The following is a 13,782-nucleotide window of genomic DNA, read 5'->3' on the forward strand; positions in this document are numbered from 1 at the left end:
TGATGTGCTCATTGAGTGGGTTTCCCACTAGGGACGCCGTGAGCTCCCGTATCTCTTGCACATACTCGTGCAGTTCGCGCCTTCCTTGTTTACACGCGAGGAAGCGCGAACGCTGGCGGTACTCGTAGTTCGCCGGGAGGAACGCGGCTCGGAGCTGTTCGCACAGCTGAGCCCAGGATGTGAAACATCCAGGGGATGTTGCTTCCCGAGTGTACACCCAACTCTTAGCACGACCGCTAAGGTTGGAGAGTGCAAAAGCAACACGCAGTTGCTCGGTCGAGTTCAGAGCCGCGTCCATCGCGAGCTCTACTTCTCGGACCCAGAAGTGAAGGTTCTCGCCTTCCTTCCCTTCATACGGCTTTACCTTCAGCCGTATTGGCTTCGGGTGAGGCGGATTTGCTTTCGCCGCCGGAGCCTGCAGGTTCTCCCGCACATGCGCGATGAGACCCTGCTCGTACGCGTCGAATGCATTGACGCGCTCGAGCTGCTCAGCCGGTGTTGATACCACCAGGCTCTGCAGGGCCTCCATCCCGAAGATGCCTGCCATCTTCCGAACTGACTCGAACTGAGAGTCGTTCATATGGGAGAAGTCGTTCCTATCCATGGCAACGAACTTCGGAGAGGTTCAGGTAGTCTAACCGCGGTGGCGTGATTGACTACAAGTGCTACCAAGTGTGACGGGGTCACACAGCACCTTGCGCTAGAGGAAGTTATCTTCCGAGAGTACACAAACTCTCAGTGAACGGCAGTTCACAGGTCCCCTCTTTTATTAAAGAGAGCGAAGTGACCCAAATAAGGTAGATTGTAAACTGAGTATATTTATAGGTAGATTAAGTTTGGGTTTAATACAAACTGTTAGTTACCTATAGAAATGCAATGTCATTTAACCAATGGTTGGCTTTGAACGACCTTGGTACCTTGTACCAAATATCTCGGAGTATGACGTGTCATACTCCTGAAGTGTGAAGTGTCACACTTCATGTAACCAGGGTACACTTAGGGATACGTACCCCGTTACACAGTGGCTTCTCCAGTCGACAAGCAACCCCAATGTCAGCTCACAGCAGGGCGAAACAAGCGGAAATCAGCAGCAGATACCGGCGGAGACAGCCCGTAGCAGTGTGCCAAGCATCTATGAGCCTAGTGGTTATGGCAGAGTCTACATGGATGCACTGGACATGCAGAGCGGGCTCCATGTCGCTGCTGACGCAAAGGTGGCGAAAGCCTACCGTGAAAACGCCGAATACGGATTGTTTGCCCTATTTGTGACGGCCACGTTTCGCCACAGTCTCCTGGCATGGACATCAGATGTTCTTACTGCTAGAGGCCAGTTCAAACTTACTGAGAGTGAATTCAATGCATATTGCGGGCTTGAAATTGCAATTAGTATTTGTTCGCCGAGTGATATTGCTGAGTATTGGTCTGACAGTCGTTTTCTTGGTCAAGCTGCCTTTATAGATACTATGCCGAGGACAAGATTTCAGAATATCCGATCCGCGTTACTGTTTCACCCTCCGAACGACCCGACACTCGATGCGCTCAACGAATAGAAAGAAAAACCCGTTATCAATCACAACATCATGTGAACTGCACGCAGGCGGGTTTGAACCCTACCCGATCGCGTAGGAGGGTCAAGCAAGCCAGATTCCAGGACCCACAAACTTGATTCTTCAAAGTCAAACAATTTGTTCGTTGTACAACACATAGGCTTTCTAAACGAATATAACACACAAGCAGTGTTGTATTCATTTACAGCACATATGCCTTATATGCGGGGTAAGACAGTAGTCTGCTTGAAACCATCCAGAAGGTTCGCTGTCTGGACGCATGGCATTGTTGAGGCAAGAAGCTGCCAGGGGTGTCATATGGTCATTTCTAAAGGAAGGAGCTGGAAGAATGAGCTTGATGCGGCTGGTTGGAAAATGATCTTGCCTTACCCCCCCCCCTCGCTGGGGAACTGCGCTCGTTGGACGATATTTCTGTGACGAGCACGCTGCGGATTGGGCAAAATTAGCGATTGAATTATGGTTGGTGCAGGCCGTACTATTGCGGTGGTCAGTCTTTAAAAAGTGGTGATGCTAGTGACATTACTGTGCTAGCCGTGCTTTAGCGGTGCTGATAGTATAGTTTTGGTGTTTTTATTGGTGTAAACAGTACGTCCTCCAGTTGGCCCAGTAATTCCCACTCTGGTAACCGGGCATTGGCGGGGGCCGGGGGGGGGGCAGACGAGACTGGGGACAAATTCGAAAACCCGCCGTTGACAACCCTGGTTTGGACGGTAATTTGTCAAATGAGCTTAAGTGCTCATGTTGGGCTTTAATGGGTTGGCTGGAGTTGTTAGCTAGTTAGATGACCAAACACCCACCACGGGAACGAAAGGGATCGATAAAAATCCAGGAGTCGATTAAACTAATGAGTATAGTTTCTCACGCTCTTTGCAAGTCATTCAAGGTGATAAAAAGGATTCCGCGTTATATTCATGTGCCATGCAGTGCCAGCGTTCACTTGACGTGAGCACTAACGCTTTACTTTTTAATACATACTGTAGTACATCCTTTCGTTGGGCAATATGAGATGTACTGTAGTACTAGACTACTGTATCATGTGGAGTCTCTAGCGGTAATGGGAAGGAAAGAGTCTGCCCAATTGTCGAGCCATTTCTAACACGTCTACGACAAGAAGTGCTAATAGTGAGCGCGGCATGATTTTTAGAATTCTGAATGAGCTGAATTTTTCGGTGGTCGCATTGCCCCGCCAAAGTTGAACTTGACCATCACTCCCCATCCATCTCCCAATTCCGCACTCGTCGCCATGGTCAAGCGCCGTGCCGCCACCGGCGCACGCAATATGAAGAAGCCGTGCTGTCTTGTACCTTCCTCCCCCGACTTCATCACGCTACCAGACCTGGTGACGCTGCTACATCTGCAGCTCGTGCCGTTCCTGACACCACACGACCTCTCGCGCATGCTGCGCTGCCTCTCACGCCTCCTCAAGCCTGAGTTGAGTGAGTCTCTCGCCACTTTCGGCCTCAAAATCTTCTACGAGCGAGACTCCGTACATTTCGGCCAGAAATGCTGCTCAGACTGGCATCAGCTTGTCCCGGAGGAAGCCGAGGGCGGCGAGGGCATGTGTATCGAGTGCTTCCCCGACGCACCGAAAGATCTACCGCTCCCTCGCCTGCGCAACGCCCGCGTGCATCTCCTCGAGGCCATGTGTCTAGCAGATGACGGATTTACTCTCGTGTGTGATGGAGTGCTTCAGATGCACTACGGACAGTACGCTAGTCCTCGATTTGGGTCCATGCAGCCCGTGGTCTTCTCGCTGGCTGAAGCTATAGAGAGGCAGCGAGAGGAGAAGCCGACAAAAAGCAGGAGCACGGGGACGATCCAGACCGACGAGATCGACACAGATGACGTGGAACAGTTGACAAGACTCCTGGATACAGTGCAAATGGGGGTCGGAACGCAGTTTTTCAGCGGCAGGAAGCAGCACTGCACTCCCGGGAACGCCGTTGAAGCGCATTGGCGCAATATCGCGGTGGATCTTGAAACGGGAACCACAATCTGTCGCTATTGCCAGCTCATTGTAGAGCACTCGTCCAAGCATCGATGTGAGAGATGCACGTTAGTCTTCGCTCGGCTCCTGCAACAACACTGTGCAGCGTTGTATCAGCCGCTGAAGCTGTTCATGCTCCGAAATCTGAAGCACGTCCGATACGTGAAGCCATGTCGGGGCTGGAATTGCACCAACAATGACTTTCAAGGAGACTACCTGATGGATTTGATTGCAGGATTCACGCCCGCTGGAGTGCTGTGCGGCGTTTACCTGACGGATCTTCGCATTTTGCCCAGAATGATCAGCGACCGACTTGCTTTAGGAGCTTTTAAACCGGTCATAGAGCGCAGACCCGTGCAACGTGCAGAAGAGTGAGGAGGGGAGGTATGTTCACCCTATATATACTGGTATTAGCGGGAGTTTTGGTGCTGTGCAGGTCGCTAGCAGTGATTTAAAGGGATATTTACTTGCTGGCGCTGTACGAATTGTGGACCTTACAGCGATGATAGACGTCTAGGTTTCCTGACTCAAGGGTGTGCGTTGAAGCTGTCTAAGTTGCTGGATTCCTTTAGCGCAACTCAAGGTTTTAAATTCTAGAAACTTCACTTCAAGTTGCAAGCTCCTGACGATCTTCCTCATTTTTGAATTAATCCCGAAACAGCACAACGGAAGCAACTCGATGAATAAGGGCAGCAGCACACAGGAGACGACCAATAAAAGAACCAAAACTAGTTCAGTGGATGATGAATCGTCGCTGTCGGACGTGCTAGCAATGCTGCCGTTGCATCTTTCCTCATTCCTGTCGCCAGAGGACGCGTTGAATCTGTTGATACACTGCTCTCCTTCTGTCTCGCAGGATGTACGCGATGCTGTTGCCACACAAGGTCTGAAAACTTTCTACGAACGAGAAGAGGTGCATTTCGGCAAAGGGTGTTTGCGCGACTGGCACCGCTTGGTGCCGGCAAGGACAGTGGCCGGTCACCGCGATCGCTGCGGGTGCAGACGTCACGATCTGCCATGTGATCTGTCTCTTCCTCGCTTGCTCAATGCTCGTCATCATCTCTTAGAAGCCATGTGTTTGATCTGCAAAGGCATTCAGCCGCACTGCTTCCAGGTTCTTCAACTGGACCGCAGCTTCGAGCGTCGACAGTACGGAGTTCTTCAACCGGTCGTGTTCTCTCTTGCTACGGCGCTTGAAGATCAGTTGAATGTGGCGAGGAAGATTGGACAGTCGCTGGGTCCAATTAACGTCAACGATGTGGCGGAGCTCACCCGCTTGATGGACAGTCTAGAGACGGACTTTGGCTCGCGTTTCTTCCGTTCGAAAGAACGCAGTCCGGCGGGCATGGTGGAAGCGCACTGGAGGGATATACACGTGGATTTAGCTACTGACACTACGTTGTGCCGTTTCTGCGATACTAATACAGACAGCATGGTCGAGGGTCCATTAAACCCGCAGTTCAGAGAGGCCGAGTACGAGTTCTTGATGCGGCAGCACTGTCGAGATGTCTACCAGCCTCTCAAAAAGTTCATGACGCGTCATCTGCAGCACGTTCGCTATGTGCGTCCTCCACGTGGATGGAACGAAGCTGGCGACAACTTCCAGGGAAATGAATGGCTCGATCTGATCGCGGGCTTCACACCTGGAGGTGTGCTCTGCGGCGTGTACCTGACAGACATTCGCATCCCGCGCGCCTGGATCAATGACCGTCTTGCCCCCGGCGCGTACCCCTTCGACGAGACTGCAATCGACCTCACTCGCTTGCGTATCGCGTACCACTAAAGGATTCAAGGCTGGAAATTCTGCTCCATGGCGTTGATTGCCTTGAAGGATCGCGTCGTGGACTTGTCGCCGTGTCACAGCTGGATATCGAGATGACGTTCTAAATGTAGCCATCTGAGCGCATGCAGACTGGAAGTGTACATAAACTCAAACGTCGTGACGTCATGAGCTCAACTGACACTTTCTTCAAAGTGATGTAACGCTAGGCTATTCTTACTGTTAATTCCCATACGAGGTTCCCATACGAGGTTTTAGCTTATATCGATGAATGCCGTGAGGGATGTCCGCATTTGGTGACAGCCTAAATATTATTAATAGCCAACGCGCAGATTCAAACACGCTACATTTTGTCCTTCACCGCATCGTCAGATTCTCCATGTGTTTTTCCCCTTCCACATCTCCCAGCTTATCCCGAAACGACCGAACTTGCACTTTAGGTATCTGCGTTACTTCGCCTCATTCCCCAGTTTTCCAGATCGCTGCACCATGCTGCACGTAGCCAAACGACCATTCTTTCTGCTAGCCGGTGCCAGTGTCAGTGCCAGCGCCAGCTTCGTGTATCTCGGCGATGACGACAAAACTAGGAATATTGACTCAAACGACCCAACAATTTCACCAACTTCCAGACGCAATACGAGGCGACAGATTCGATCGAGAACGTTAAAAGCCACGTCGAGACAAGAACTGGGACTGCAACAAAGTTTAATCCGCGATGTGGCGTGTTGGCTGTCGTCCGCTTCTGTGGCCTCCACGCGTCAAACATTCACAACCCCGTCACTTCCCTATCCGACAATGGAAAAAGGCAAAGAAGTCCTCGAAGTGGCGATGACGAACAGTCTGGTGTATCAAAGTCTCGTGAGCTGGTTACAACAGATCTCCCCCGAACAGAACGGATGGGATGCTGACCAAATTCTGGGCAGCTCCAGCTTCGCCATGCTCGTGAATTTATTGTCCGATTCGGATAACAATTTTTCACTCCAGGGAGATTTAGAGGAAGAATTGTACCGCGCTATGAGCGTGTTGTCGACTAATCCGCAGTGTGCGCAAGCCATTGCAGAAAGAGCGACACGATACGGCAAGCAGGCGTTGCTGAATCTGGCCGAAGTGCACGATAATGACTCGAGAGTGGGGGATGCACTGCATCGACTGGTAGCTTTCGACAGCAACAATTGCCACTTTGGACCGGCAAATCTGGCGTCACTCTTGTCATTGGCTGTTGCAGATGTACCGGATCCATACCTCGAGTTCGCGTTGTGGGGGTTAACCAAGGCTGCAACGCCCGAAGCTGTTAGCAGACGCTACAAGTTGCGGAAAGTGATTTTTGGAGATGACAGTACAGCCAAGACACGTCGAAAACTTATCAAAAGTGATAAATTGTGGGACGCACTGGCTGGAATTGGCCAGGAACGCTCGATACTCGTGCAACTCCAAGCTGCTCGACTCATGAATGAGCTCAGCAATGACGTAGCAGTGGCACAAAGGATGCGACGTCACGCAGATACTATCGTGCGGTGGATGAGCTCTTCGAATGAAGCTCTGGCGTGTTGCGCCATCGAGATTGTAGCCAAGTTATCTGAAGTCGACCACGGTTTACAACGACAACTCATTGATGCTGGGGCGCTGGATACGCTGCGAGCTCGTATCCTCGAAGACTCGGACCGTCAAGTGACTGCAAAACTGCTTCAAGCGATTCGCTACCTCGCCACTCCAGCAACTACAGACGCAGCTTTTGTATTGGATCAAGACGCGCTGTCATTTGTCAGCGATTCGGGCGACGGTGAGCCTCTTTACGACGACGATATCGAGAACATTAACGCTGTGCTGAGACACGGATACGTGGATGGCTGGATCGAGCTCTTCACTGCGTTTCTAAAGAGTGGAGACGAGAACATCCGGGAGGAAGCAGCGCTGTGTCTCGAGCAGATGGCGACGTATGGTTCTCACAAGGACGAGGTGGTGCAGGAATGGCTCGTTGCTGTCTTGGACTCCGTGCTGGATAGAGTCCCTCTTGAAGTCGCCCAAGGAGCTTGCAGTGTACAAGAAGCGAGGTCTCGCACGCGACCCATTCAAGGCAATACTACCACCACTTTGTCGTACGAAGCATCTCACGCTAAGGCCCTAAGAGCTTTGGCGTTCGTCATGGAGCGAACCGAGTGTCAAGAAGAGCTGGTTCGTCGTGGAGGTGTTCCGATTTTCCAGATTTTACTGCGAGCAGAGAACGAATCGGTGCAACGTGAGACTGCGCGTGTACTGGCCAATCTGTTCGCGTGTGACGACATGGCCGACGCGCTTCGAGACTTCACGATGGACGACTGTCAACTGGAAGAATCCCTTGAGAGATGGACAAAGTCTGAGGACATTCGACTGGAAGCGATGGCACATCGAGCTCGTTCGAACCGAAGATTCCAGATGTCACGTCAACGAGGCGTAGCTATGGACAATGAGGTGAAGTATCTCGACGGTATTCACACTCTCCACTTGTCTGGAAGTTCGAGAGACCAGCAAAGCGAGTACGACGTTGATATCGTTTTCCTTCATGGACTACTGGGATGTCCATTCGGTACGTGGACGTGTGGGGAGGAGGAAGACACGGTGTGGGCTCAGCAATGGCTGCTTGATGATATGAAGCAGGAAGGTCTTAACCCACGGGTCTTGTCTGTGGGCTACGACTCGCAACTCCTCGCATCCGGGTCTATCTGGAAACCCATGTGCTTCGAGGAAACTGGCAGCGAGATCCTATCACAGCTCAACGCAGCGCGTGTTGGCTCTGGCGATCGCCCCGTGGTCTTCGTGACTCACAGTCTTGGCGGTGTCTTGCTAAAGCAAGTTTTATTGACTTCCGAGTCACAAGAGAACGAGTCGAACCTCATTGACAACGTGAACGGCGTTGTGTTCTATGGAGCTCCTCATCATGGCAGTCCTGTAGCTCAGAGGATCCAGACCTTTAAGCCTCGACACATCACCCAGCATCCAGTTACTGAACACTTGCATGGGACTCCTCATCTAGAGATGCTGAACGACTGGTGCTCGGAGGTGTTTGAAGAGAAGAACATCCCGTGTCTGAGTGTGGGCGAGAGTTTGCCGTGTCGTCTTCCTGTCATTGGGGTCGAGGCGTTGGTGGTGCCGTCAGCTTCGGCAAATCCTGGCTTCGGCGAGTTTGTGCCCATTTCTGATGCCACGCACGTAGACGTCTGCAAGCCAGCGAGTGTCGATGACTTGCGCTACAAGCTGGTACGGAAGTTCATATCCAAGAATGCAACGACGAGAACCTCAAGCGTGGGCTGCGGCGATCTCCTTTAAGGGTTAATATTTATTTACTGTTAGTCGGTTTACAGGATATCGATAGATTTGCGTTTTATCAGCCCCTTTTTGCCGTTTTGAAAAGGTAATGCGATCGCAGATACAACAAATCGATCCATCTCATTTTTACGACTGTTTATATTTCGACCATGATCGATGAGCGACATTCCATCTGCTAACCTGAATACCTTTACCAAAATTATATCCTACGTAGGATATTACCCAAGTTCGGTGTTAGGTACGCTTTCTTCTTCCTCTTCCGAGTACGAATCTGCTCTCGTCGTACCCATTTTGATAGGATAGACGAGCTTCGCGCGTGCGCTAGTAGCGCTTCTGTGCTGCTTTGATGCGCTCTCTGTTTGCTTCGAATGAGAATACTATCTTTCTAAATCATTAACGTTCTAGTAGTAAGTAGAAATAACTGAATAACTTGTGGTGCTCACTTGTGAATAACGCTAAAAACGAATGAGCTAAGGTCGCTTGATTTAACAGATAGATTTACTTTCGTTTTTCATTAATTTTAATTTAATTCTAAAAAACGTTGCAAGAAAAACAAGCATGCATACTTACGAGACTGCGTTCGACTCTGGCACGAATTCTGACTCGGAACACCCCTCGCGCTCGAAAAAGTTCGGCACGCTTAGCATCCACGCTGCACCCATGTGTAAATACGCATGTGATCGTTGCTGGGTTCATCTCCTTGATCGTGTCCTTCAAGTGGCCCACCCACATGTTTTCATCAATGTCCACAGGAAAAACATTTCCCGCTACACCAACGATCGTATCTTTCCTCGAGGAAGAATTTTTTAATCTGTCAGTTTTAAAATTTATTTTTCTTCCAGACATCAAGAAATTATTAATATATAATTATTTTAATTAATCTCCACAATTCAAGCCTAGCACACCGCTTATTGGTGTTTACCCTTATCATAGCTAGGCGTAATTAGGATAGATATGTACCCGAATGCTATTTAACGGCAATCTTTTACTGGTAACGTTAGTACCATTTTGGTGCCATTCAAAGTAAAAAGCGAATGTGGATCTCCAATCAGTCAATACAACGAGATTTCTGTATTCGATGCCCTTATTTGCAGAAATAACGATTTTTTTATTTTTGCCAGGCCAGAAATTAATCATTATAGGCTTAGGGAAAAATCAATTGTATTTTTGAATGGTTATTTTTTCGTATCAAGTTGAATCTGAATTATAGCATTTGGCGCAGTGCGATAGCAGCTTGTACACCGAAGACATGCAAGAAAAAAGTACAATTGTTTTGTTTTACAGATCAAATACTCTCCCAATAATTTCGGGTTTCGATGGTCTGCAGAGTCAGAAGTTGTACCGAGTGTTTGTCGTCAGCATGTTGTGTGCAGTATCGTCCTAAACATATACAGACCATGCACCGGTGAATGATAATTGCACTATAACATTTAACAAACCTCAATATTTTCGAGATCGTCTCGAGCTCCAAGCGACGTGAGGTGGCTGTAAACGTGTGGATGAAGGTGTTTCGCGGCTTTATGGGCTGCACTCTCTTTGAGGACACTGTCGTCGTGGAATTTCATGTCTGGGAATGTCTTTGTTAGCAATTTTACACACTTTTCAGACCCGTGAGTAGAAGCGACGTGGAGCATTGTATAGCCCTGTAATACAGCAGTTAGAGCGGTAAATAATTTGCTTAGAGCTCGTTACTATACACACATTCTTCGCCTTCTTCCAGAAATCAGCTTTTCTAGACTCGTGAAGCAAGTTGAGCACTTGGACATTATCGATGGATGCAGCCAAGTGAAGTGGAGTGTAACCCATACGGGAGTCGGCTTCATTCATACTCACACCAAGGTTTAAAAGAGCCTCCAAGACATTGACATGGTTGTACGCTGCAGCAACATGCACTGTCGACCACCCCTACGAATCAACATCAGAGCTGAGATGGGTAACCATTAAGGAACTATAAAACTGAGCTAAAGCATACCTTCGCGTTCTCAATTCGTGGGTCACCTTTGACCTGGCAGAGAATACTCACAACCTTCGCGCGGCCAAATGTAGCAGCCAGCGTCATCATCGTCTCGCCCTACAAAGCACAAGCGACGATATGGTTGATAACTCCGCGCGAAGTACGTTATCTTTCCTACTCGCACCCGAAAATCTTTTCCGTTAATCTGTTGAGGGAGCGAATACGAGAGCATCAGTTGCCTGGACTGGTGCCACGGGGCCCCATCCGCTGCAAAACTGCACGCCTGGTCGAATGCAGTCCAGAATCCAGGCTCTGGAACATTACGCCCAAAATGCGTCGCGAAGGAAGCTTCAATGAACTGGTCCTTGTCACTAGGAGCGAGGATCGAGCCCACAAGAGCCCGACGTCTTGCTTCAAGCCATGCGTGGTCGGGTTTCGCAGTCATATTCTATGGGAGATTTTTCCACTGAGAACAAGCGCGTTGAGGGCGAGTGATGTCTGTTTACCGGTGCTCTATCATTAGCGTCTCTGTTGGAAGTTTTCGGAACTGTCGATGCCGTCTACTACTTGGTATCATTCCTACTATTTTCAGCGAGACATATTCCCACGACCGTGACCGTCTAAGAGCTCATACCCGTGTGGGTTTCGCTCATTTCCAAGAGGTCGACTGGGTTATCACTTCAAGGTCGGTCACTAATTCACCTTACTATGGCAACTCGCGGTCACTCCATGCTGACTCCGCCCCCCTCTCGCGACAAAGGACTGAACTCGAAATCTCGCAAGGACGACGGAAACCAGGTAGTTCCGTTCTCCATTGACAGCGACGATGACGATCATCCCGAAGAGAAGCAGCTTAACGAAAACAGAAAACCGATCCTGCAGAGAAGACCGTCGCCAAAGGCTGCGGCAGATAACGCACAAGACATTCGACAACGTGGTAAACCCGAGCACGCTTGGAACGACGCAAGTCACGGCTCTGCCTACTCTTCAGACGAAGACTCTGACTCGGACGACAGTGATCGAGACGACAAGTATAAGACACAACGAGCAAGTGAACGAAGTGAGTCTCCTCATCGAAGTAGACAGGTATCCCAGCAGTCAGACGAAGACTCGCACAGTGAGATGGGAGACGAATCCGTTAAGCCGTCGACGCCAGCCGTCGTCTTCCAAACGCCAGCAGGTACAGCAACTAGTGTGGATCTATCTCGACTATCCAAACTCGCAGTGTACCCTGGAACGGAGACGAACCTTGTCCAAGGCCATGTTGTACGTGTCAAGACTATGCTGAGCTCACAATATCACTTCTTCATCAACGACGAGCTCCTTCTGATGGCCGAGAAGCAGATGAAGAACCGCACGTCAAACTACCATCTCTTCGACATGACACGATCGGTAGCAATATCCTCCAAATTATCAAAGAAAAGCGGCAACTACATTGGCAAATTGCGCTCAAATTTCTCGAAAAAGAAGATTGTTCTGGTTGGCAACTTCAGCCGCAAGACGGAGCTGGGAGCGATGGTCTTTGATAGCACCTTCAACTCTTCCGAGCCCCGTCGACTGACGGTCATCTTGCCTCCTCTTTCTAAACGGCAAGAAATTGAGGGCCTCACAGTCGGGGACAGTTTATCTTCTTTCTCAATGCTCATCGATCTACACCGAAGCGTAACAAACGCCGACATGGCTGTGACACATTCTCCCTTGTCTCCACAGTCGCTCCAGTTATTCGAAAACAAAGACCCTGTCTTTGAAAATGGCTTCTATCGTCTCAATTTCAATGGCCGCGTCTCTATCCCGTCAGTGAAGAACTTCCAGCTTGTACGCGCAGGGCCTGGCGAGGCTCCAAACTCAGAGCGACCTATCTACCTCCAGTTCGGCAAAGTAAATGACAAGAAGTTTCACCTGGACTTCAGAGCTCCGATCACTCCGATTCAGGCGTTTGCTGCGGCTTTAGCGCAGTTTAATCTTTAACAGTGCTACAACATTACGCTGCTAATTATCAAATCTAGCACTTCTCCGTTTTGAACAAAAGTTGTCAATAGTACCATTACGCTTAGGGGGAATTTAAGCGGTTTTTTTGTAGTTTAATAGAAGTAAATGAAGTTGCCATTCGTTTTGACAAGGAGAGAAAATGATTTCGCAGTGGTACAATTTTGAAGTAAGACGGTAGAATTTCACAGCTGTGAAATCTGTCCAATCAAAAGTAAGCCACGACGCCTTGAAGAGACCAAAGGTCTCATGCACGTTGGCAGATGTGGTGACGCTTTTGCACACTCAACTGTTGAAGATCAGGTTGGCGCCATGGCAGGAGAAGCAACGCCGGCGTTCGACACAGATCGGAGTATGAGAGGCGGCACGGGACAAGAAGACTTTGCAGGATATTCCAACAGGAATCTGGGACTAGTAGGAGTTCTCGCTCAGCCGCTGAAGGAGAAATCTATTCATTCGTACATTCAGTCGTTGTGAGCACGTCATCTTGGCAGCGAGTGCACTTCACAAGAGGGTTCTGAGCCCAAACTGCGGACCTTCCAAGTGAGCGCCGGGAAACTGCTCAAGATGGCGGAGCGGCTCAAGTACAACAACGACGGTGTTCCCAAGAACTGGGATGGCAAGGACTGGTACACGTACAAGTGGGCCATGGAGGCGGTTTTCGGGGAGAAGCAGCTTACGGATATCGTGAGCGGTAAGATTGAGCGCGACAAGCTCTGTACGGAAGAAGGCAAGGCGGATTTCGACCTAAAGCAAAAGCAGATTAGGCGAATGATCGGAACGTCTGTGCCACCGGAGATCCTGCAACAGATAAAGGACATGGCGTCCGGCACAGATATCTGGGCAGCGTTAGTGGATCTGTTTGAAAACAAGACTAACGAGACCGTGAAAGTTCACACAACTAGGCGTTTGGTGAACGAGCTGTGGAGTATAAAGCTAGCACCCGGCGGTGACGCGAATCTACACCTATGCAAGCTGTTCAACATCAAGACTGAGTTGGAAACCTTGAAGTATGATGTTAAGGACATTGACATGGTGGAGATCATGCTGGAGAGCTTACCGCAGCAACATGAGTTTGAAAGTCTGAAGACTGCAGTCCGTTACAGTGCTGACTCTAGTCGCTTCACACCCACTAAGGTACGCGAAATGATTCGGTCGGCGTCAGCACGACAGGCCGAATTCAACCGCGGCCGGAAAAGTGGAG

General features: G+C 49.7%; 4 protein-coding genes across 4 annotated transcripts; 3 read left to right on the forward strand and 1 right to left on the reverse strand.

Annotated features, from left to right (window-relative positions):
- Nucleotides 1-2,811: 2,811 nt before the first annotated feature.
- On the forward strand, nucleotides 2,812-3,930 carry PITG_17015 (uncharacterized protein; the record flags this gene model as incomplete). The annotated part of the gene is made up of 1 exon (XM_002897176.1): nucleotides 2,812-3,930. The coding sequence occupies one exon, from the start codon at nucleotides 2,812-2,814 to the stop codon at nucleotides 3,928-3,930; it is 1,119 nt and encodes a 372-aa protein (XP_002897222.1).
- Nucleotides 3,931-5,813: 1,883 nt separating this feature from the next.
- On the forward strand, nucleotides 5,814-8,649 carry PITG_17016 (uncharacterized protein; the record flags this gene model as incomplete). Its single annotated transcript, XM_002897177.1, has 1 exon — nucleotides 5,814-8,649. The coding sequence occupies one exon, from the start codon at nucleotides 5,825-5,827 to the stop codon at nucleotides 8,636-8,638; it is 2,814 nt and encodes a 937-aa protein (XP_002897223.1).
- A 1,419-nt stretch (nucleotides 8,650-10,068) lies between these two features.
- On the reverse strand, nucleotides 10,069-11,037 carry PITG_17017 (uncharacterized protein; the record flags this gene model as incomplete). Its single annotated transcript, XM_002897178.1, has 4 exons — nucleotides 10,069-10,281; nucleotides 10,340-10,543; nucleotides 10,611-10,709; nucleotides 10,771-11,037. The coding sequence occupies 4 exons, from the start codon at nucleotides 11,035-11,037 to the stop codon at nucleotides 10,069-10,071; spliced, it is 783 nt and encodes a 260-aa protein (XP_002897224.1).
- A 263-nt stretch (nucleotides 11,038-11,300) lies between these two features.
- PITG_17018 (uncharacterized protein) lies at nucleotides 11,301-12,560 on the forward strand (the record flags this gene model as incomplete). Its single annotated transcript, XM_002897179.1, has 2 exons — nucleotides 11,301-11,398; nucleotides 11,459-12,560. 2 exons carry the CDS (start codon nucleotides 11,301-11,303, stop codon nucleotides 12,558-12,560), a joined length of 1,200 nt encoding a protein of 399 aa, XP_002897225.1.
- Nucleotides 12,561-13,782: the final 1,222 nt, after the last annotated feature.

This window comes from Phytophthora infestans, genomic scaffold (genome assembly GCF_000142945.1).
Source record: "Phytophthora infestans T30-4 supercont1.47 genomic scaffold, whole genome shotgun sequence".
NCBI classification, from domain to species: domain Eukaryota; phylum Oomycota; class Peronosporomycetes; order Peronosporales; family Peronosporaceae; genus Phytophthora; species Phytophthora infestans.